The sequence below is a fragment of the Enoplosus armatus genome, chromosome 7 (assembly GCF_043641665.1).
Source record: "Enoplosus armatus isolate fEnoArm2 chromosome 7, fEnoArm2.hap1, whole genome shotgun sequence".
NCBI classification, from domain to species: domain Eukaryota; kingdom Metazoa; phylum Chordata; class Actinopteri; order Centrarchiformes; family Enoplosidae; genus Enoplosus; species Enoplosus armatus.
In genome coordinates this window covers 16,598,519-16,624,217 of record NC_092186.1, presented here as the reverse complement: position 1 = coordinate 16,624,217, position 25,699 = coordinate 16,598,519, and the positions used below count along the sequence as shown (strand labels likewise).

Genomic DNA, 25,699 nt, shown 5'->3' with positions numbered 1-25,699 from the left:
TGACCTTCGAAAACACACAGATTTTCCAAATTATGATTAATTTACTTTAAACAACTGTGCTACAGTATTTTCCAAAAAAGCCCCCAAAACAAAATACGCAAATAATTTAAATATTCTATTTATCTATTTATTTGTGCCTAAAACCTTATACATATTTAACATAATGCAACCAATAAAAAGGTGGCCAGCAGTGGGTGTCAATCATTTTAAGTTGAGGAGGAAGTCTGCAGGAACACCTACATGTAAGACTTCAATAGCATTTTAGATAGAATTTTCCAATATGAAGTGGCTTAAAAACATTTTACCAAGTTCAGAGAGACGCCATTTGGTAATATCAAAGAGGGTGTCATTATAACGTATGTATTGTTACTGACTAAGTAACAGTAACTGTACTCTGATGTGTATGTGTGTATCTGATGGAGGGGGAGAGAGAGAGAGAGAGCAAGTCTGGGCTTGTCCTTTAGGCATGTGGGCACTATATAGCACAATTCGCAAACTACAATTAAAAAGACTTTAAACATATGGTAAAAACACATATTTGCGTGTACGAGGGATGTCACCACGAACAGGTATGTGTCGTGTTTAGTCTCATGGGGCCATACATTACACACACGATATACACATATGTGGACGAGCATGGTGGGTTTAGGCTTGTTTGCAGGTGGACCGTAAAACGATAAACTTAGTTTCTAATTTTTACACTAACCCAACACCTCGTGAGACTAGTGCATACCAGTGCACACAACCCTGTTTAAAATGTTGCAGCATTACTGCTTTGTATGTCCGAGAGAACAACAACAGTAAATCTGCCCTAAAAAGAAGCTTAAAAGGCAAATGGACATTGCCAGTTGACATTTTAACTTGCCTGCACTGTAACAGTTTGATGTTTTAACTGAATGAAAACTGCTATATCAGACTAGTCAATACCATTTCGTTTAGCACTACTGCCACCTACTGACAACTTGAAGATTTCCTAGAAGAAAGAAGGCATTTACTAAATACAACACGCCACAAGTTGGTGTATGGAAGCAAGTGTATGAGTCACACTGGGGTAGTAGTTTGTGAAATTAAAATCACTTGTATGATCCCAACAACAACCAATGAGACAGGCTGACAGTGTTCTCTTGTGCTTTTACTGAACTTATAAACAGTCATTTTTTCTGCTGTAAGTATTTGTGTGTCTTACTGAGATCTTCGGCCAGCTGGACTCGGCGGCCAGTGATGAGCTGAGTCTTCTTCTCCATGTCTTCCCCGAAATCATCCAGCACCTCCTTCACGTTTTTCTCCAACCGACGCACTGAGAAAACAAATGGAGGAACAAACACACACACAAACAAAGTATAACAATCAATATTCAATCCAACAACAATGGATCAGATGTTTCTCTCTATGCTCCCGTTGAATCATATGATCAACACATTTTACCATCATTAAAATGGTTGAGAGAGGAATTGTCAATTCCCACAATAGGCGTTTTAGAGCAAGACCAATTTCATTATTGAATGGTTATCTATGATCTGGATACCTAGTAGAGGATCTCGGGTAAATTATATCACAAAGCTCAGGCGAGCAGTAACAGCCCCAGTCAACCATATTTAGACCACTTTGAACTATATGGTTCAGTCTGGTTGCTCATGGTATTCATCAAATAACAGAAAAAATTCTGTGTCCATTGAACTCCAGTGTTGAATCTTCCTCCTATACGATCTACCTGGTGCAACAGTGTACTCCTCAAAAGTCAAATCGTAAGTATGCCATAAAAATTCCTGCAATAACTTGTCAGCATTATAGAAAAAACTCACAAGATAAGTACCGGTATGAAACAGCCAAACCCAACTACATGACAATTAGACAATTTATCGAAACCTGAGAGGCAATGCAGGGCTGACTGGGTAGGTAAATATAAACAGTGACAGAGTTTTCATATATAATGAAAATGTGATTTCTCCTTTCATTTAAACTAAGTCCCCAATCCCTACCCTCAGTATTGGTGAGCTGCTGTCGGAGAGTGTTGGCTGTGATGACCAGCATCCTCTGGATCCTCCAGAACAGTACCACATCATTGCACTCCAACTGGAAAAAAAAAAAAAACATACACACAAAGCTTAGCTTTTCTCACATTGAATATTAAATATAGCTGAGAATAAGAGAGACAACTCAGGATTACTCATCCTCTCTCCTTACCTCAGAGTCAACAAAGTGTCTCTGGTAGTAGTAGAAACCTCTCTTACAGAGGTTACAGTGGCCCAGCGCGTTCTGTAAGAAGTGTCGGCGATACAGCTGATGCCACGTGTCCTTGATCTGGCCAGGTAAGGAAGTCAGTAACTCAGCAGTTAATAGATGGTAGACATAACAAGGGCACACATACAATGTATGCATGCTACAGCTGTTATGATTTTCATTGAAAAACAAGCTTATGTTTTAAATTAGTGAAGACAAAGATGATTCAAACTAGCAAATCAATTAATAAATAAATAAATAGAGAAATCATTTTCACTATCTCAGTATTCACAACATTAACATATTTGTCCTGTCTCTTATTTACAAGCTTAGAGACACAGATGTTTTGATCTCACCAACACAGGGTCCACTTCAACCCCTCGTCCCTCCAGATTCTTCCTTACTGTGGTGACCTCGTCATTGGCCAAGTAGGCTGTGTGGTCATCGTGTAGCTTCAGCAAGCGCTCCAGCTCATTTTTTGTTTCATTTCGAATGTGCTACAAGGTCAAAGAAAATGAAGTGAGCACTGTCCTCATGGTGGCAAATGGATGTTTAGATTTAGATGATGATTTAATGTTTTGTGTGCTGTACATTGGGATTGGCACTAATGTGGCAAGTGGTATTATACCAGCCTAACTAGTGCTTTATATTCCTTCCACTTTAAAAGTCTCTGCGGTGCCAAAAAACAGCAGTTATACCAAAGAATTTGGGGAGACCCCTCAAACTCTGACCTGATCTGGTGTGCGATTTGTCCAGTTAAACCACCTCTGCTTCCAGTCTGGACCCACCATATCTCTGATTACTGACTCAGCTACAAGAAAAGAGAAGCACAAAAGACAAAGAGAAAAGACATACAAAAAGAGAATTAAATGTATATTGTGAGTATGATTCTTACAGTAGTAGCCATTTCTATCCACAGTATTTCACACACCCATGAGATCATATGTCATGAGAATTCGTGGCGCCATAAAAACAGAGCTCCAACTGTGGCAGTAAAGCAGACTAGACAACATAGCACTGACGCATGACCACTTCTCACAAGCTGTCCACTTCCTAATGTAATGTGTGTGTCTGGGACTTGTTTAACAATTTACCCCAAAATGTGGCAAATGTGCCGAAGCAAATTTAAGAACCAACCATTCTCCTCACTGATGTACAATCTTTGTTTTAAACATCTGTGTTTGTTAAAACGTGACAATAAATTACCTTGAACTGTTTTAGTGCCATACTGATCTACACATCTACACAGGGCTTTGACACGTTTTGACAGTTAAGTTATCACAAGACGTGGAAGGGAGTCGACTTCCGGGTAAGCGACACTGCATGAGGCCAACATGGCAAACATACTGTCTTTGAGGCGTGACTGCAGGGTTTCCTCCATAAACTGGATGGCTGCATCCCACTGGGGCTTGTCTGTGATGGAACGGTCTTCTAGGGCATTGTGTTGGATCACCCTCTGACACACACACACACACACGGCAAGAAGAAAAATCACATTAACTGGTTGAGATGCAATGTAATCGCAATGCATATTAAGTCCTGTACCAGATGTGCCACATGTTAGCATCAATTGGTATTTGCACCAATGTTCGCAAGACCAGTTTATTTGTATTCATCGCACATTAGCATGAAATTGTGTCTGCTTAGGGAAGTGTCAACTAGTGCGTGTGCTCTCTGTATCGTGGCATCCAGGGTGAGTGGAGTTACTGTGTGTTTACCAGGCTGTCCATGGCCCTCTCATTCCACTTGTGCCTCTTGATGCTCTCGTCCTTCACAGCCTCCTTCAACTTGTCAAAAATGTCGTCCTGGTCTTTGCCTTTGTATTCAGCCATGAAGCGGGCAAACTCCTCCTGCAGCGTCTCCCAGGCAACCTAATGAGAGGCAACGTATAGTGGGGAAAGAGAAGGCTCATATTACCACAAGGCCAAGTAAAGAACAATGAGTATATTACAATGCTAAATTATAGAATTCAAATATCTGTAAAATGCCAAATCATTCAGTAATAACTCAAAACTCTACGAACTCATGACCTAATTTATATTTAAAAATGTCCTCATATCAGCAGAGGGTCAACTTAGAAGATCGAAGAAGTTTGATTTGATTTCATGTAATAGTCAACATCTCCCTTTAAACAGTCTGAATTACATAATGACCAGGTGACAGTCTGCGTTACCTCCAGTGCTTTGTGTGGAAGCTGCTTGTCGGTCCACTGCTTGAGCTTGATGTCTACAGTGGTGTTAAAGGTCCCTGAGTCCATTGTTTGAGCAGCAGGCAGATAGATATTCTCAATCACATGGGTGGAAACACGTTCCCACAGCTTCTTCTGCAAGATGGCCTCCCTGGGAGAGTAAAAGATAAGTCATGCCAACTTCCAGTAGCTGGAGGGAAGAAGATATGTTTTGATTGGCACTTTTAGCTGTTGTGATTTTGGTTCTCTTTGTTCTGACTTCTAGTTACATGCTGAAGGTGCTTAGACTTTCTTTTTAGATGCTGATCATTATTTTTTAGATTTAGATCAACAACCAAGAGTGTTTGTAACAAAGCTGCGTCTTGGTGTCCAGCTCAGTTAAATGACCCGGTGGGGTAAGAAAACAATGAGTGAAGTGGAATCGTTCTTGGCTGAGCTGCTTTCACTTGTGTAGTCAGTGCTGGCGCAATTGCACTTGACTGTAAACTCCAATACAGCTCCAGTCTGACCCTGTTAGCAGCTAACAGCCTTCACACTCTCCACATCTCTCCACGCCAGTGTGGCAATGGAACAAAACCCTCCCCAAGTTCCCCTTAGACCAGACCAGTGTTGTGCCTCTCTCATTTATCATAAACACACGCTCATATTTCATTAGGGTCCCCTTTTGTTCAAGCTAGCACTCCTCACTGTCAATAAAGGCTATCTCCAATAGTTCTGGCTGGCTGTTGGCTGGCTAACAGGGCCACCCCTGTTCCCATCCATGGGCCATTCATCAGAGTATTGATCTGGGAGAACTGATGGCACGCACACTGGGGACGGCCACAACACCATGCATACATCTCATTTAGCAAGGTTTTCCTCATTGGGGGTGAGGTATAACTATGCATTCATGCACAGATAAACACACCCAGCGATAGACCTGCTGTTTGCTCTAAAAATATCTTTCCACTCATGTCTGGTTGAGTGCTGAAATAGTGAAAACACATGATCTAATTGCCTTTTGGCAAAGACTTTTTAGACATTTCAGTCTTCATAAAAAGGTGGCAACTCATTGAGACGAATATTCTACACAGAGTGGAACAGTGACACTACTACTACTACTACTACTACTAACTAACAATAGTGAAATGATTACACTGGGGAACACAATTTTTGTTGAGTTAGGTCTGACAGCTGTTTTTAACTAATTTTTGGGTGCGGAATCCAAAACTGATCTCAGTTTTTCTCTATCACGTCAAGTTTTTGAACTATAGGATCCCCGTTTTCTTAAAAAATATGAAAAATACTGTACTTAACAGATATGTGTGTGATAGTACTGACCTATTGGGAGCTGCACACACCTCTCACCGCACTGTCTCAATTGTGACTGCACAAACAAGTTGCCACGTAGCTGTAGATGAGTCCAATCGTAATCAGCTGGCAAGTCTTACAACAGCTAATCAGTGGAATTTTGCTTATCTGGAGGGTAAGCTGTGGAGAAAAAACTTGACGTGCTAGAAAAAAACTGACTGCAATTTTGGAATCAGCATGCCAATTTTAGTTTTAATCAGCATAAAAAATCTAACTCAACAGAATTTTTTTTTCAAATTGTTCCCCAATGTTATCTATATTTAATGCTAGAATGACATCTGACCCAACTACAGGTCAAAGCACTCAAAACATTCTATAAATCCTGATAGGTTAAAAAAGGTTAAACTACAGTTTAAAATGTTTGCGCTTCTAAAAGGTATTTAAATAAATGAAGACATTTGATATAAAAATAGAAAATCTGATTGGACCTACAGATTTTTTCAGATTGTTTCCAGTATTTTGTATGTTCAAAATAAACATTGATAACAGCTTTTCTAAGATAGTAACCAGAATAATGGGCCTGAGATATTAGCTCATCATCAACTTACCAGTGTTGTGGGGTCACTTGACTCAAACTAATGACTTCATCCAAGATTTCATTTTTGGCCTTTTCAAAGAGTTCATTCTGCAAAAAGACAAAATAACATCTGTATCGTAAGTATACGCCTTTGGAAAACTTTCATTGTGTGAACTCGTTTTTATCTCATTTTTCCATAAACAACATTTGTGAAAACAGTGCCACCAATGAGTTACCACTTCTTTATTTCATACTTTGGTTTTTGTCGAGCCTCTATTAAAAAGCAATGTAAAAGTGTTGTTTAATTTCTCACCCTGTCCAGCTCTCTCAGACGAGGGTAGTTGTTCTTCCATTCTGTCTCCAGGTTGAAGCGAGATGCTGGGGTGAGAAGGAACAGTGAAAATTAACATTTGATTTAAACAAACCGTAACAATATCAAATGAACAATCTCTAATATTTTACGATTTTAATTGAATATCAATAGTAAACCCATTAAGCCTTGTTAGAAACTTAAACTGGTTCTTTAAAATTTCTAAATAAATTAACCTTAATATGTGTCATTTGGAAAGAGGTCATGCTCATGCCAGCACGAAACTCATCTTCTCCATGTTTCTATTGGTTTTACACCTTTGATGTTATACTCCATCAAACAGTAATTCTCTATAATCAACAGGCAATGACCATACGGGGATAGGGCCGGCTATGTTTTAACTTGGTATGACATAAAGGCAGCTTTCAGACTGCTAATGGTGCCTATCCTTTAAAAAAAAGTGGGTGAGGACACACTCACTCTCTTAACTGGTCCCTTAGGAGGAAAGGGGATGGGGCCAATCACACACTCTTTATCAAAAGTCACAATTTTTGTTCTCATATATGCACACACACACACACAGACACACAGACACACACATACACAGAAACACACACACACCAAGCCTCTTGTCCCTTTGCACAGCTCCCTATCCACAGTGGAGATTAGGCTAATTGCTGGTTTGTTGGCTGGTGGCGCCAAGCATGGAGGATCGAGGCCGGCTGTGTGTGATTTGATGGGATATGGATCGATACACCACACAATAGGCCTATGGGAACTGCAGTGTCACGGCCATAAATCTCCTGTGCTGTTAGCAATGGGCTTGTGATTGTCTAGACTAATTGCAGTAGGAAGGCAGATCTGTGGAAAGGTATGGCAGGGTGGGCTGAGTGAGGCCGATACAGGGAGGGGGGAAGAGTCAGAAGAGGAGCAGTAGTTGCACCTGTTCCCTGTGCAGTTAATGGATAAAAATCTACCATGTCCATTCACACTGTTTTAACATGCATGTAAAATCTTTGGATATAAACATTCACTAAATGGCACAAATAACAAGGCGTATGAATCAGTCAAGCCCCCCCTCTTGGAAAGTTTAGTCCTGCAAGTGCAGTCATACCTTTGAAGACATCAGCCTGTTGCTCAACAGACTCCCTAACCATCTTCCAGAAGCAGTCAGAGACGGCCAGACTCAAGTTCTTTGTGGTCACCTGGTGGGCCTTCAGCATGCCGTCCCTTGTTGCAAACACATTCATTGTCAACTTTAAATTAACATAATTTGATGAAGCATTTAAGTTTAGCGAATCAGGTGTAACTTGCCTCAGTAATCTGGAGTTCTGGAAGAAGTCTTCCTCATAGTCTTTAATGGAGTCTATGCTTTCACCAGTGCTCCCTGCACACAAGTCGACAGGTGAGAGAATTCAGTTAATACTGGATTTCATACAATAACAATAATAATAATAATAATAATACTGTCTAGAATAAAATACGAGACAAACGCTTTCCTACTGAGGTGTGTATGCAAACAAGAATAGAAAGTTGAAAAGTTGAATCTCCAACAAGCTCCCTGGTTACCACAAGAGGTGTCGTGAAACCAAGTTAGGGAATTAGGACATGATCATGACCTTTACTTATGAGTCCTCATTAAATAATGTGAAATTAAATGCAGCATGATGGATTACTCAGCAGTACCTTTTCCTGTCACCACAGCAAAGTAACCCAGGGCCTTCATGGGAAACAGCTTTCCTTCCACTATTTGCTGGATCTGAAAGAGAAAATGTAAAACAAAGGATTTTGATTCTTACGGTAGTCCACTTCATAGTACAAGTTTCTCCAACACTGGCTCACTGAAGGACCATCAAGTTCAAATAAAAGTGCTGAACTCCCTCTTGTGGAGCAGCTGCATATAGCTTCACTCACAGCGGCTGACACTTTATCCACTGGTTTGAAGAAATCTGCAAATGCAGCACTTAATTAAATTCAGCTTTGCAATTTCTGTGATCTTGATGCCATTCTACTGGGGACGATAATGATTATCGTTTATTTTATCAATTAAGAATTCATGAGTCAAGAATATGGCATTGCTGTCCTTCTTGATGATGTAAGTGAAGAGCCTGTAGACAGATCCATGCTGTCATCACAATCACTGTGATGAAATATGTGAATAAGTGCCATGGCGTCAACATAATCCTTTACAAATACAGTAACATTTTTGTTGTATTATATTTTTGGGAAAGCTAAGCTGTCTTACTCTGCTCGGGCTGGCCAGGTTCCTCTCAGCCAAGTCCACCTTGGTCAGGACAAAGATGGTCCTCTTCCCTTGGGGGTCCATCTGGCTAACCAAGTCTGTTACAATGCTCCGCTCTGCATCCACACTGCCATCTGGAGGGCAACAAGGAAGGTCACAGGAGAAATGATAATGGTGTACATATCATAACAATAAGGATGGCAAGGAGCATGAAAACGATGAAAGACTGAGATTTGGTGTTTTGCTTAAAAACACAACAATAGGACATAGGTGGAGGGTCTTTAAGTCAGACAGACCATCTCCCTGCTCACTATGACAAATGTGCCTTTATGTATGATTGTTACAACAGCGAACAGTATACTCATTACTCATGGCTCACCCTGAATACAGAGGATGATTGCATTGGGGTTCTGCATGTAGGCCTTGCTGATGCTGAAGATGGTTTCCTTAGTATCTGATGCCATGCCTGCAGTCACCGTCTTAAAGAGAAAAAAACTTTTAAAGACTGTATTTGTATTACTGCATTTGTCAAGAAGTTTGGTCTATTGGCTTTGATTTTACATGAGATGAAATTCAAAATAAAATAAGGATAATAATTCCACAAACACGTAACTTGTACGATGTAACTCATCTACAATACAACAATACAAGAAAAACTAATTATCTGAAACGGACATCCTGTAAAGAATAATATGAAAACATAAGGCAATAATGAGTGGAGTAATATAACACAAAAAAGGGTATACATTACAGAAAGTATTCAGTATAAAGTCAAATATTAATTTAAGAATTAATTTAAGAATGTATACTCACACTGATGACACCTGGTAAGTCAACAAGCACCATCCTCTGGATGCCGGGACCTTTGACACTCAAGGATATCGTCTGACATGCAAAAAATAAACATCATTATTCTCTGAAACATTACAGAAGTAAATCATCAAGTAGCAGCTTTGCTATCTGAATGAAATGTCCAACCTCAGAGCTGACTGTCTGTCCCTCCTTCACACTCTTCCTCATCCTCAGCTCAATCTCATGCCTCAGAGCAGCCAGCTGCAGGAAAGAGGAAGAACCACCAGATATAAATGGTGTAAACAGGAAAAATGTTGGTTCTAAAATTCATATTAGACGCATGGAGTGAATGACTTTGTGACTTACATCCTCCTCCTTGGTAAGGTCAAACTCTCTGCCACTGTCCTTAAACATGGCCACGTGGTGGGGGCCTTCGCTTAGTGTTACCTGCAGAAAGAAGATGATAATTGTCAAGGGCTCAGATAAATTACAGAAATCCATCAAAACTGTGTTCCTGTGTATTTTCCACTCCCAAAATAGATGAATTCCTTAATTGTCAATTCTGGCTGGCAATGGATGTAAATACTGTCATTTCATGGCCATTTCATGTCAACAAATTCTCACAATAGGGCTTTTCACACTGCATATCCTTATCCCAGGGCTAACTTCAGAGGAAATCCTTGGTGGAAATAGTTTTTTCTTAAAGGAATAACTACACAAACATCAGCCAATCTGGTCCCACATACCTTGACAGGAGAGCGGGTCATCATCTCCCCTGAGCCCCTGGGGAAGATCCTGGCCTGGGCTATCATCTCCAGCACACTAGTCTTTCCAGCACTCTGATCTCCGACCACAACCACCTGAAACAGAAGAGGAGGAAATGGGTGAGGGGTTGGACAAAATATAGATAAGTGGAGAGTAGACAGAAGAGGAGAAAGGAAGACCGCTAAACCAAATGGCGTGAGGACGAACTGTAAAAGGAAACAGGAAGAATTAAGTGATCAGGGTCCAAAAAATGTAAGATACAAGGTTATTGGTGTTTTGGTGTTGAGATGATTTATTTAAACTAAGATACCAATGCTTCATATTTATTTATTTTTGTATATTAATATGTTTCTTGCATCATTTGTATCAGAAACAAAAACCTGGTCGAAGAAGAAATCCCTTTAACATATTGTGAATGGAGGGAGAGCCAACAGATAAATAAAGCCTGTCTTTGACAGAAATCAATTTCCCATGAACAGTACAACTACATTTGACTGCTCCTTACCCTGGGTAAGTGGTCCTGGGTGTTGTAGTTGGCATCGTAGTCAGACAAGATGTCCAGGACTTCAGAATACAAGTCAATCAGGGATTTCTACATGAGAAACACAAAAGTAATAAACATTAATGATATGTATCTTTACATTGCAATTAGTTGATAATGACAGTAAGGATAATTGAAGGAAATATTCCTGTATCTGTAGAATGATAATGTTTGATAAAGCAAATCTGGCAAAATGCAAGCCTCAAGGGCAAACTTTAAAATGACATGTTAGTGTATATTGTGTGTATGTGAGCAACCCACCTTCACTTTCCTTTGGTGAATCCCCTTATCGTCTTTTTGCAGCACCACTTTCCTTAACTCTTTATTCTCCTTCTCCAGTCTCTCCAGCATGCGCTGATATTTTAGCTATGGGATAAACAACCAGCATCAGTAACATTTCACATCTAAAAGAATATTTTTGCCAAAACCTGGAGGCAATATTTGATCTCGTGATGCAATTGTGCGATTTACCACCTTTTTCAGCTATTTCAGGTTGAATAAAGATCTTTACCTATTTGACTTTTATTTTATACAATTTCATTTCACTGTGAAATGAGACATACAGTATTTAAAATATTGGAAAATAAAAGTTCTAAAAGATTTGGAAGACCTGCACGACACTCACATTCCTCATTCAAAGAAATTCAGTCTAGATTTTAAGTCAAACACAATCTACTGTACCTGCGTACGGAGCAGTTCTTCTTGAAGCTGGTCTACCTTTTCTTTGTCTGATGACTACAGGTTGAAGGAGAAAAAGCAACACATTGAGTTAATGCTTCCTTTCTGTTTTGAAAATGCTTCCTGTTACTCTCACTGCATGAAATCCCACCAGCACCACGAAGGTTGATTACGTGCACAGTGTATTACAGAGAGAACCAGTGTTGAGAGTCAAGTTAATGCATAAAGAGAGGAACAAAAATCTGATTTCAGCCAGACACAACTCATTCTGGTATTACTCCGCTTTGATCAGCAAGCTATTGATTCACAAACAGGCACAAATCACAGAGGGAGCCCTGAAAAATACAACTGAATATACATCACAAAATCATTTCGTCATTATAGCTTGATTTTTCATGATTGAGCAAAACTCATTTGATTACATCTCTTATGTACTTGCAACATGTTTGTAAGGACGAGAGAGAGACAGGACAGAAAGCAGGAGATACAACATACATGAACAAATGGGATTGGCAGCAGAAGAAAGGGAATTTAACATACAGACAGACACACCAAACTACTTTCTACACTACACAAGGACAAGAAGTGTGCTGTAAATTACCTTCCAGCGCCAACAGTGTATTAAAATGTTTTTAATTTCCTTAATTAATACTCACTTAGGCATTACAAAACTGCTCATAAGCTTAAGGCTTCTACCTTGCTGTTGACAGCATAGCCAAATCTCCATTCATGGTAGTTTCAGAAAGTGCAGCTCACACCATGCAGCGGGTTGCCACTCCACTCCATGCAGTGTTTCCGTACATGAATGGAGTGCTGCTGATGATTATCCATCCATTTGCATGAGAGAGTGAGACTGAGCTACGTCACTGTGCTTCTGGAACCAGCCTATGAAGGTCCATGCATGCCTTCTCCACAGCTGACCGGCAAAGCAAATCTGGGCACAGCCTGACAGACTATGGGGTGATACATGGAGGCTACTGTTTGGGTATTATAGGGGACAGACTTAAGTATTGACAGGCCACTTTATCTGCACTACAGATATTATAAATGATCTTAAAAGGTTACAAGAAATGAACGCCATGGAATAGACACAAAAACACCTGTAAAATATAATGCAATCCACTGCAATAGCAATGCAACAAATACATTTGTCAGATTTCTTTAATTTATGGTGGTGTTATACTATTTTAAGATGTTGCTGTATATGCTCTAGACAAAATAAACATTGAATTTCAAGAGAAATTGGACATTGTTGGCACAATAAACATTGCATTTACTGCATGGCCACAGCACTGGAGTGTATTATAGTGTTAATGCATTATTTTGCAGTTGTTGTGTCCTCCATCCTCTGTATATTAGGGAGTAAGAGAAAGCACTGCCACTAAAATTTTGATCTTCAATGCTTTTATAAAATGAGTCTTATTTGAATATTCAAATTGCAAGCTCTATTCTTACAAATTAAGTTAATTAAAGAGAAACTTAACATCAGCTGAAAATCTCGTTTCTGCTGACCTCCAGTGGTTTTCCCTCTCAACTTGCTGCAGTTTTCGTGGTTAGGTGTACTCCAAATTATCAGTCAGTACACTGGAACAGAATTGATGGGTGTGCCTTTCAGGCGCCGCAGAGCACACCTCTGAGCACATCCTACCACACCCATCAGTGATGCTGGTTGTGGTCAGAGGCGCAACAGACTTAAAACTTTTTATAAGAGAGGGCAGTGAAACACTGCTTTTCAGCCTGGTGTTAGATTACTGTTTTAATTAAACTACTACTTAATTATCATTTTGTCAAGGTGGCTGGTAGAAATGAAATTGTCCTACAATATAAATTCTGTTTCATCTCTGTATCTTTGAGGAGGCATTGGTGGGATAGGGCCAATCTAAGTGGGGTGAGACCTTCACCTTGCGTTTCTGTTGAGGGGGGCTGGGGTTCGGAGGCGGACTGGGAGCAGGCTCTGGCGGTGGGGGACGCGCATTACTGGCGGCTGCGGCCCGCCGGACCTCCTCCTCGTGCCGCTGGATCTGCTGCTGAATAAGAATGAGCTCGCCAAGCAGACCCTGCTGGGGTACGTCATGATGAGAGACAGGCAGGAGCAGCAACAAAGACAACAACCAGCCACTGGGCTGATCAGCCATAAAGGCAAATGCTGCATCCAAACACAGGGCGACAACAGACGAAACCTGGCCTGTGTCTCAGTCACTGGCATTGGTGCCGTTCAGGCTGGAGAATCATGATACAGTAAAAGCTCAAGTTTGCCAGAATCAAGGTCTTTGGGTATTGGTAATCTTGCCACCATCATCAGTGCAATCAAACAAAGTCAGTCTCTCTCAAACACAAAGGGGAGACGCCAAACTTTGCCAGACTGAATGCAGAGGAGGTGACTAATACCACAACCAGCACCTCTCCGCAAGTGGCAACAACAGTGACCCTGTTCTCTTTCCTCACCATCATGCACCTCTGTGGACTGTGCGTTCACCATGAATCAGACAACACCATAACTGATTTTCATACTTATACTTAGCAAAGGAAAATACAGTGAGGGGATGGAAATTCAGGTTTTACTGTAAAAGGTACAATAATGACCAAGTTCAGACCACAATGTTTTAATGCGCTGCAACACAATGATGTTTGGGGGTTCTTAACATAATGTCTGATGAAGCTGAAGATGATGATTAAACAAGCAAAGCAAGAACTGGGGTATTTCTCTATCAGGGGTGAAGCATGAAACATAATGGATAGCATTGCTTTAGTTCAGGGGTCCCCAACATGACATCATCATTTAACTTTGTGCTGTTTTTTGCTTCTTTCTGCTCTGTGAAATGCAGAATGTCATTTAAAAACATCAACTTTTAAGAGTTGTGTTGTGTTATATGTGCTCATGTTGGAGACCATGATTGTAGACTAAAAGCAGGGCGCAGGAGAGGAAAGAAAGAATCTTTTTTTTTTTTTTTTTTTTTAAAGGCTCTTCTTAATATTCATTGTCAAACCTTCACATCATGTTTTCATTGTTTAGACTTTGTACAGTGTTAAAAACACACAAAAACATAAAAAATAAAACAGAAGGTGAAACAGGTCACTTTGTGGAAAAGAAAAGAAAACAGAGAGAAACAGAGAGAACAGAAATGAAACAAATGTGCAGACAAAGTGTTCTGTCAGAGACTGCTGTACAACAGCTGAGAGGCATGACAAGGAGTAATGGTACTTTTGAAGCAATGACAAATATTAGTGTGCATAAACTCCCAGTTATACTCTGTCAATACCACACTTAAAAGCAAGCTCCTCTGTAGTGAGTCTGGCACTTACGTTTGCACAATGAACCATATTTTCAATCATACTGTTACTGTATGAATGCCATAAAATGGGAAGAGCCATTTTCTTACCACATGGCCACAAAAGCTTATCTTGATTATGCTGAAGGCATGCAGCCAGTGTGAAACTCACAATTCACATTCAGCAGAACTGATTGATTCAAACCCCACCCAAAAATATTATATTATACATTCATATAATTAGGAACTCGTTAAAGTGTAACTTTTAACAACTTATGCGAAGCGACATGAGGTGACAGTCAACACTAAAAGTCTCCTTAGTGCCTTAGGGCCCTTAAATTCTTTGGTTTTATGCCTTGAACAATACAAACTAGATTTTGATTAAATCCACTACAGTTATTGCCACTGAAGTGAAAGGTAGCCAAGCTGCAGACAGGAGCTGAGTGAGACAGAGCAGTGGTAGAGCAGAGGAGACAAAACTGAGGAGTGTCAACAGGTTTTATAAACTTGCCTTTTTGTATTGCTTGTCACTGCCATCTTGCGTGGCCGCAGCAGAAGAATCTGTGGCTTTTAGTGGAGGATCGCCTGAGTTTTCTACCAGAGGAGACACAACAACACAGAATGAAATTATTTATGAAAGTGTAAATCTTGACTATTGAGTGCTGAATATAAACAAGCTTAGGGAGAAAATAATGCCCATAGCGAAAAGATGCCAGATATCCATCGTTTAAAGCATGCCTACGATTAGAAAAATAAGAGTGATGAAATTACAAATGCTTGGAAAATGCTGAGAAAAACATATATACACTGTATATACACATATAAAATGTTTTCAGAAGTCTTTTTTCATAACAATAAGAATAAAGCAGTCCAATCAGGATGTTGACTCAAGTAATTGACTTATTTAGCAGTGACTTTACTATGGGGTTTGTTTGTTTTTATAAACTGCAGTACTATTTAAATAGCTCAGGCCAAAGCACAACATTAAGATTGTTTAAAGAATGCATTATTACTTATTATGTAATCAGTTCCAGTAAGAGTAAAAAACATATTCAAAACATTTAGTGCACCTGGAGTTCTTCCAGGTAACTTTAAAAATATGCCATAAAGGTTTAGAAAAGTGGTTATAGATGGTTCCATGTAGGTATAGGTTGAACACGGATTACTGAAATTTTGATTGGTGGACTTTTCTGGGGCAACGTGACTAGAGCTGAAAAAAACTCACAGCAGACATGTGGTCCGTTTGGCCTGAAAAGTCTCTGTATATGACTTTGGAGGATTAGGTCTTTCCATATACCACTGTACATGACCTTAATACATTTTAGGGTTACAATATTATCATTATTTTTTATTTATTATTTTACCTCTATTTAGCACAATTTAACAAAACAAACATTTAGTGTACATTTGCATACGTCAACATCTTGACATATTAAAACGTCAATGGATGTTCAATGTATTTTGTGTGCATTTTCCAAACATTTGACAGGAAATAACTAAAAGGCAGACTGAGATCGCCCCAAAGATTAGTGAATGTTAACGTAATTAAAAGAAAAACAGCCTGTACAGGCCAGGGGAGAGAGAGGGTGGAAGTCAAAGGAGGCAAAAACCACACAGGTAGGACAAAGTACAGCCAAGGACAGTCAGGTTAAAGAAAGTCAAAAGGGAAGAGGGGGACATACTAAAGGCGAACACGCTGGATCTGCATTTTAGAGCTTTACAGACCAGGAAAAAATGAACATCATGGCCCCCATTTAACACTTTTCTTTTACTGCACTTGTGCTTAGATATGAACGAGGGAATCGTGACCAAGTTCTCAAAGAATTTTAAAAGACTTCAGAAAAAGGAAGAGAAACTTAAAGAGTGAGGCCTTTATTGATTCTAGGTATCAACCACAGAGTATAACTGAATGTCTGCATAAATAAGCATACTCCACTGAAGACCCTGAGCCCAAGATGAGACCTTTTCACCATCCTAGTGACAGGTCATTCACTGAATACAGAACCTGCATTAACCATGAACACTGCCGTTGGCAGCAGCACTGGTCTGCAACCTGGAAGCCAACGTCCTGGGAAGATGCTCTGCTACCGCCTTTAGAGGCGAACCATGGCAAGTAGGAACCCACAACCATACCAATATTGTGGCAAGATGGTGGTCAAACAGCGGCAGAAAGAAAAGAGGGGAGTGGGCAGCGCTACTGAGTGCGGGGGGTTTACACACCTAACAAGAGATGCAGACCAGAAGCTCCTTTGACTTCACTACCCAAACTCACACCTGTGAAGAATGTTGAGGACAGGAGGGTAGGGGAGGGGGAGAAAGGAAGAACAACACAAGATAAAAATCATAAAAGACAGAAGCAGAGGGATGGTGGTCAAAGCAGGGACACAGCTACATGATGTGTATTAAAACAAAGCTGATGCTGTGCCGGAGCTTCGAGTGAAGTAGCCACTTTATGAGAAACTGTTAAAAGAGATAAGCACACCCCAAACTGGATCTGATCCTCAAGGACCCCAAAACCAGCCAATCGAGAGGTTGCGCTAATTAAAGGTATTTCCTCTATTGAGATTTGTAGGCAAAATGAGATTTCTTAATATTATCACTTCCTTTACCTTGTGACTAGATGCTAGTGGTTTTCCACACGACCAGAGAGGCATGGTTAAAGCTATTGCTTTCCTGGATAAGGAGTTTTCAGTTTCACCCTAATCGTAGTTAACCCCTTATACTGTACAATCAGGGATTTTCCAGCAAGATTTAACTAAGTGATTTTCAAAAGATGGCGCGTGGGGAAGATTTCAAGTCATGAGAGCTTTCATCTTATCAGAGAAATGGCAAAATTGCTTATTAAAAGCGATACAAAGCAGTTTGTGTGTTGTTAGGTGATGATTTTAAATAAATAGCAAAAAGAACTGAAAGAATGTACATAAAAACATTTAATTTGACAAAAGTCTACCCAGGACTGCTCAGCAATGTGCACCTGGTCCCATCTGAATAAATGACTTTTTGCAACATCATGTTGCAAAAAGTAGAATCCAGAAAAAGCAGCAATTCAGAGCATGAAGAGGTCTACTTCCGCATATCTTTTCATAACATATGAGCCTATGTTATCTCATTCTGCGAAGGTCACTTTGAGGTAGGAGAAACCACAAATACAATACTTTAAACATGGTATACTGTAGCCAAACAGTTGGTTTGGCTGCTCTACAGTATATATGATATATTATATAAAAGGTTTTAATTTGGTACAATTACCATTTTCTTCATTTGAAACCTGGACTAGACACTCTGATGTCTGCAAATAATGGTTTTATTTTTGTTATGATACAGTAACTTTATGAAGATATAGTTGAGATTTTGTTCACTCACCGGAGGACAGGAGGCTTTTGAGGAAAGTGAAGTTCTCGCCTATCTTGTCTAGGTCAGGTAGTAGTTTGGCTATTTCCTCTATCTCTGGTAGAGCTTTGGCCAGTTTATCTGGGGATACAAGAGACAATATGTCAAGTGGAGGAAAGGTTGGAGTCTTATCTCAAGATGCATAATGGTGCAACCATGCTTAAAGTATAACTGAGGAATAACTGACAGTACTGAAATCAGGGATCCTTTACAGGGAAGACAAAGCCAGGTATTAGGATATTGATTTGAATCATGATATTAAAATGAAAATACTTACCAAGATCAATTTGTTCACTCAGTTCCCAGACAAAATCAGGAATGACCCAGTTGTATTCACTAAAATCAGGTAGCATGTCCTTCCACTCTTCGTAGGTCTGGAGATAAAATGACAATATTATGTTATCTTATGTTTATCACCCAGCTCATTTGACAATTGTCTCTCTCTCTCAACTGTGCGATGATGAGATAACTGACAACTCTGAGTTGGAGACACTCAAAACTGACCTTTTTAGCTGTGTACCCTCCTCCCACTGCTGAGCCCAGCAGAATGTATCGGAGCTTTAGCAGACGGGCAGCGAGGCGGGCCACCCAGAAGTTGCGCTGCTGCTGGTGGTTACGGCCCCCAGACCCTGGGGGAGGCTTGGGAGGCCGCATGGGCAACCGTGACATGGAGGTAAAATAACGGGCTGCCGTGCGATGAGGGGGTCGCTGAGGGTTGGCGTTCCCCGAGTAGCGGTGGTGGATGGCACGGGAGAGAGGGTGCAGCTTCTGCAGCGGTACCCGAAATCTCACCCCCATGTTGTTGGAGACCAGGTTCCTGCAGGCCAAGCTGAGATGACAGTGAAATTGGACAATAAATAAATAATTAAATAAATTACACACACTCACCTTCCTGAAAATATAATCTCAATGGCAGCTACTGATAATGCCCACCCCCCAAATTCTAGCCCTGATGATGCAGGCACGGTCCAAAAATGAACAGAAAATCAAATTTTAGTCTCAAGAAACATTCTACCAGATAAAAATGTGACACTTTGAAACAAGGAAATCTAAAGCTTGTATTAGTACTACTGGTGGTGGTTGTTGTTGTTGTTGTTGTTGTTGTTGTTGTAACATTAGCAACAGCAATAGTAGGATTAAAGTAATAGAAGTAAAACTGAAATGTCTTCATTTCCAGCTGTTACTCTATCATCAGGAGGTAGCCTTGGAGTGGTGAATTGAACCAGCCGACGAGATACAGAACTGATACGTGTAATAGAGCTCGTAGCTAAAGCTTGCTGTACAAGTCTGTCATAACGTTAAAATGACAAGTTATCCATTTTGTGAGTGGTCCTTTTAGTACAACGTAGAACCACAAAAACATGCAGACAAAGAGAAGATATGGTAAGTTACATATTTTAAGCTAAAGTTAGTTTACAACGTTAACGTTAGCTTACCTGTCTGCAGAACATTCAAATACAATCTGTAATCGATCAAGTTTACGGCCCATTGCTACCATATACTTAGCTAAGCAAACAATATTGGAGAATAAAAGGTATGTCAACTCAAATCACCATAGTCTGTAAGCCAATTTGTTTTTCAAATAACACTTGTCAACCGTGTCCAGGCTGTAGGATAAACCACACTCCCTGCGTTAGCTAGCTAAGTAAGCTGGCTAAAGTAACGTAAAAATCCACAACACCGGCACAGGCCGGCTTCCAGCAGTTTATAATAAATTTCAGTGACTGTGTGTGGAGATATATTATGCATCTAGTTAGCTATGATATATTTATTTTAAATATATGTTTTTACAACGGCTATTTACACGAAGCAGGTAGCTAGCTTCGCTGTCCTCAGCTGTCAGAATGACCAGCTATGTGTGGTTTCCTCATACCTACTAGCTTCTGTTAACGTTACATTTATGAAATGGGAACTTACCAGGCGGCTTTACTACCGACACGCAACATCACAGCGGGTAAACGCAAATCTCTTCCAAATTCACTCTTTAGGTACGGTTTAATTCATCTTTCCAAAAGGTACACATTTGCTTGCCTGTTATGGCAACTAACTAGCTCATTAGCTAACAAGGACACAGCCAGAATGACAGTCCACTTCCTGTGAACGGTACCACCTTCAAATCAGCACGGGCAGAAAAGTGAATGCACTTCCACACTTAGTCTATCCACCATTTTTATAAATGTTTAAAATGTGGGCCAGGGGGATCATTTATGTCATCGGATGATAATAAAATAATCATACTGATACCTTCATAGGACAAAGAGACACTTGACATAGTGCTTGCTACAATGTACATGTAAAGTGAAAATGACATTGTCACCCCTGCTTTAACTTTCTAACATCAGAATGCTATGAATTGTGAGTAAATCCCTCAGTCAAAGTCTGCAAGCTTGCGGATGATACGGACTAATGGAAAGTGCTTATGTAGGCGTAAAAAAGTGGACACCGTCCTGAGTGCTACCTGTCACTTGGGACATTTAAATGGGCAATACTGATAACACGATTGATAAAGATGTAATTTGAATAAACAGGTGCAGCATAGACTAGAGTGCCATTGAAAGTAAATTGATGACTAACAGACGGCTGCCCAATTACATGATGAAATTATGTAAAGTCATGTCTGCAGTTAGCTGTCTGGACTTAGCTGAAAGCTGTCAATGTTGTTGCATTGAGACGATTTTGCATGTCACACAGGAGGATCCAGAAGTCAACATAAGATTTGTGGGTGTCAAACTTTCTCTTGGGTCTCATTTTTCAAACGATTTACAGTTAACAATTTTTCCTCCTGCCTCCTGATATACACAGGATCTGATGTAAGCTGCATTTGTATACTTTAGGGAGTGCCAACACCATTGAGAGGAAGAGCTGCTCAAGACTGGAGCTGTGCTGTACATCTCAGCAAAGTCCACATTTCTAGAATGAATGCATTAAAAATGTGCTGCCTGTCAAATTTCTGCTGCTAAATGAGATCTCTTGTCCCTGAATTGGGAGGACACAACCCGTGTAACATTTGCAGCCCTTGATATCCCACAATCCTATATGTGATGCTCAATTGTTTACATTTAGGTGATCCCTGTCAATTTGTGTATATCTTGTGTAAAATATCTTGTGACCACATCACATTAACCAGGTACTGCACTTTTACCGGCTCAGAAATACTATACTTTGAAAGTCTGCCTCTTGCAGCCTGCTAATCATTCTCTACATAGAACTGCATACTTTATACCTGTAGCATTATGGTATCCCATTCATGCCCAATGGAAACAAATTACTCGTTGACGTGATCATTTTGAGAACATTTATTGAAAAGAAAGAAATCAAGATAAATCTGAAATACAATCCTCAGGGAAAAAGAAATGAAAATAAATAAAAAATAAATTATAAAGTACAAAACTTTTCAAAAAATTTACATCTCTGCCAATACAAACAATACATATACCCAAGATGAGCCTCTTGCTGAGGCGTGGGAGCTGTAAATAAAAAGCACAGCAAATAAACTGAACTGAAGGAGGTGACATACAGATGTACTGTAATAAAACATTTTACCGACAGTATATTTTCATTCAGTTTGGGTATCAACTTTTATTATTTTTCTCTATTCATTACAAATAGACACATTTCCCTGAGGAAACAATATCCACGTGAGGCTTCTTAAACTCAGTGGCTGACTCAATCTAAATGCTGTTCGATAGGTTTGTTTAAAGTACATGATGTGAATAAGAGTCTAACTGTCAACCGTCTGTATATGTTGTACCTGTATAAGAGCATAGAGAGGTTTCAGCATAAAATCCATTGCTTTGACATAGCTGTGTCAGAATAAAAGGCAAAACTGTAGCGTAGAAGAAAAGCAACAGTAGTATTTACACTTTGCACGTCATTAAATTGATGAATTTTCTGTGTCAAGGTGCACAGTTATGACACAGCTAAATACTGCATCATTTTGTCCCGAGCGCAATATAATCACTTAATCTTAATCACAATAGCTGATATCGAGCAGCAATGCACATTCCTTTTTGCCAATTACATTGTAATTTTACATGGATGCAAAAGATTTAGAGTTCTAGACAAAGAAAGTAAAATATGTACATTTAATGATTGGACAGAAAAGTAACAAGATTGTCAGATGTTGCTCAAATTGCCAAATCATCACTACATCAGATGAATTCCCTTCTTGTGTCAGGTCCTTGGTTTTATACAAAAAACGATGCAAAAGAAAAGCTGAGAAGTAGATCTACTTCAGAAACCTGAAAAGACAAATCTTTCCACACAGGGTGGTTTAAGTTCAACTTTCTTCAAGCTCAATAGAAGCTCAAGCTGAAGTAGACATGTGCTGCATTATATTTACCCAAGACAGAACAAATATTGATCCAAGTCCCCCAATCATACGTCACAATAACTGATTCAAATTGTGAAATAAATGCCCAGAATTGATGCCCAAATAAGGAAGATCCAAGCTAATGCAACTCCATAACAAAAGTGAAAGTACAAATAAATCCAACGGACAGTACAAATCAAAAGTAGACAGACAACTGATTGTAACACAGTACCAAAATAGTAGAAAAAGACACACCAGCCCTTTGATAATCCAAAAACCATACATTTTTATAACTAAATCTTTTGACTTTTATGCACACACTAGAAATGTACATCTCATATATACAGATAGAATCCAACGTCTAATATTATCATCATCATCACCTCTTAAAGTCCACTTCTGCTGAGTCAAATCAGATTTGACAGAACTGAACACAGGCTTTAAACTAATTCAACTTTTCTTCTTTTTTTCTCTCTTTTTTCAAATAACCAATACAGATGTAATGAAAAGTCTTTGGGAATAGAATCAATAACCATTGTATTGCCTTGCATTACATTTTGTTCTTTACACAACATTCAATTCTAACCTCAGTAGGTATCTAGAAAAAAAATTAGACATTTTTTTGGACAACATATTAGAATATATCTGAAAATTGGCACAAGAATGTCCATTCGAGACGTGTTATACTTTTATCACCAGTTTCCCCCACTATATATCCTTCTTCTCACACTGACAGTTTACCCACATACTAAATACTCTAACAAAATACTCTAACTTTTCTCATCAAATAAACAATGTATCCGTTAAAACTATGGTCACACATCACATCTGAGCTTGTCATAAAAACAGTATGGATCCCAAGTTTCATATGCATTTGTAATATTATTATAAGTATCTCAATAGACTGGCTTTTAGGAACTGAGCAACGTCAGACTCTTATTATTACTGATATTAAGGAAATCTGTTATGATTTATATGAATAAAATCATTAATAATCAATGGATATGTAGACCATGTCTCATACCTTACCAGTATGAGAAATAATTTGCTTAAATTTTGTCCGAAAGGAAGAGTAATATTACATTTAGTTTGACATTCTTTTGACATGGTGTCTCACAACCACTGATTAGCACTCGAAAAAAGATAATAATCATCAATATTAAACCACACAATTCATGAAAGGCAGGCTGCTTTGCAGAGTATACAGATATACTGACATTGTGTGTTGGTGTCTTTGCTTTAAAGTGATACTCCACCCTAAATCTTTTGAGTATCAAACACCATCTCGGGTGGCTTTAAAGGTTGTTGTTTTCTCCTCATAGCAGCTGTGGTAAGCTTAAATTCAATCCAATGGTACCAATTTTAATGGCTGATAGTAAAGTAAGCTAATGCAAATGAAAACTTTTAGATTTAAACATTGTTACTAAAGAAGACCTTCAGAGTTTACAGAGAGCGAGTGAGTGTTTGACACTTAAACAATATATTTTGGGGAGTATCACTTTAAATGTCAAAGAAAGAGCAGTGAACACAAAATATAGCCCTTAACTCTATATGCAGGTAGCCTATGTGTAATACATGAATACAAAAAAAAGTGTATGGTAACCAGCATCCACCTTGTGCAGCGCGTGTCATTGCATGGATGTTTTGAATGTGCCAAGAACAGCGAGTTGATGAGATTCACAATGCCTTGCCTTGATTTACGATTACAGTTTGAATCAGTCTTCCATAGGAAGAAAATTTGTTTTAAAAAAAAATTAAAAAAAAGACAAAATGTAAGTAGTACTACTGGCTTTCTGGAGCCAAACTGACATGAGTTCGTTAATGTAAGATGCTTTGATCTATACGGTATCATGCATGTGATTAACTGTCCACGATAACCAGCCAGATTCATGCTGTTTCTTGTACAGAATTTTTAAAAATACAGAGATGTTAATGTAAATGTTTCTTACTTCTACAGTAATGCTGTATTTGTAGTAATATTTCTAGTATTGCAACCATCAAGTCTTCAGAAAATGACAATGGGGAGCTGGCTTCATGCAAGTCTTAGTATGCTGTCAGCCTGCTGTCTGGTGTCATTAGATGCTGACAGGAGTCTGCTGATGGCTCACAGATGCTTAACATACGCTTAGAGAATTTTAGCCACACTAGCAGTGTAATGGGGGTGCAATGCTCATTACACAGTAGAAAACAATTTTTTTATTGATGAAAAGTTTGCTGTTTTTACCACTAGTGGGGCAACAAAAAGTTTGGCCTGAGGGGAGCGCTAGAGGAAAGGCAATGTTGTTCCCTGACTTGTTAGCATGGTATGCTAACGCCTACACTCATGAACTGAAGAGTTGTTGACCAGTTGGTGTCATGACGTGAAAAATCAGGACAATGAATATGTGTCCAATTTCATGGCAATACATCAAGTAGTTGCAGAGATATTTCAGTCTGGACCGACAGACTAGTGGATCCACTACGGTAGCATGGCTAAAAAGCTGAGATGAAATATAATCTTTTGTTATCTTTTTTTCCCCATTTTTTATTTTTCTACATAACAATATCTATGTTAAAAACCCTCAAAGTAAACTCTGACAAACTGACAAACACAATGGAGATCCTGCCACAGGTCCCAGCCTATGGTTGAGACAAGATGAGCACATCCGTCTCCCTCACTGTTCTCTTTAAGTCCTTTACAAGCCATAATGTTTTGAATGTGTATGGAAGTCTGTAGTTTGTAGTTTCTATCATCAATCTGTGATGTGTAATGAACTGTGTTTTCTGCCTGGGGTGTGCAACGGAACAAGTTGACTGCAACCGTTCCAAGATTCCCAATCTTCTCTAGCTTACAGTGTGCTTGAGAGACTTTTTGAATACTGGTCTCAAATGGGTAATTTCAGCCATCCCTGGGGGTCAATGGTCAGCTTTAAGGCTTTTCTTTTTGGTTATGATTCTATGCTCTCTATTGAGTGCTTGCCAGGTGGTAATGAAAGCTCATTAAAATTACTCTATACATGTACATTAGCTGTATAAGACCACTACACAGTAGCAATCAGAGCCTGCAACGCCCACAGGTCAGACCTGTGACACAAGTTACATCCTATAAGTGAGGTGGTGGCTGCTCAGAAATATGAACATAGAGT

General features: G+C 39.4%; 1 protein-coding gene across 1 annotated transcript; it reads right to left on the bottom strand.

Moving 5' to 3' along the window:
- Positions 1-1,151: 1,151 nt before the first annotated feature.
- On the bottom strand, positions 1,152-20,299 carry opa1 (OPA1 mitochondrial dynamin like GTPase). Its single transcript, XM_070908438.1, has 29 exons — positions 20,180-20,299; positions 18,767-19,091; positions 18,540-18,636; positions 18,236-18,343; positions 17,093-17,146; positions 15,384-15,466; positions 13,505-13,660; positions 11,607-11,660; positions 11,187-11,291; positions 10,890-10,976; positions 10,366-10,479; positions 9,986-10,066; positions 9,806-9,880; positions 9,641-9,712; positions 9,207-9,306; positions 8,831-8,961; positions 8,272-8,344; positions 7,900-7,972; positions 7,700-7,815; positions 6,589-6,653; positions 6,307-6,383; positions 4,394-4,559; positions 3,939-4,091; positions 3,568-3,676; positions 2,952-3,031; positions 2,577-2,717; positions 2,185-2,301; positions 1,980-2,073; positions 1,152-1,297 (listed from the first exon to the last, which is right to left on the bottom strand). The coding sequence occupies exons 1-29, from the start codon at positions 20,206-20,208 to the stop codon at positions 1,152-1,154; spliced, it is 3,081 nt and encodes a 1,026-aa protein (XP_070764539.1). The 5' UTR covers positions 20,209-20,299.
- Between the last annotated feature and the right edge of the window lie 5,400 nt (positions 20,300-25,699).

Coding starts and splice junctions, on each gene's coding strand:
- opa1 (XM_070908438.1), bottom strand. CDS start 20,208: ATGTTGCGTGTCGGTAGTAAAGCCGCCTG. Junction 13,661..15,383: donor GTGACAAGCAATACAAAAAG/GCAAGTTTATAA, acceptor GTACCCCAGCAG/GGTCTGCTTGGCGAGCTCAT. Junction 10,067..10,365: donor TGACCCGCTCTCCTGTCAAG/GTATGTGGGACC, acceptor TTCTTTCTGCAG/GTAACACTAAGCGAAGGCCC.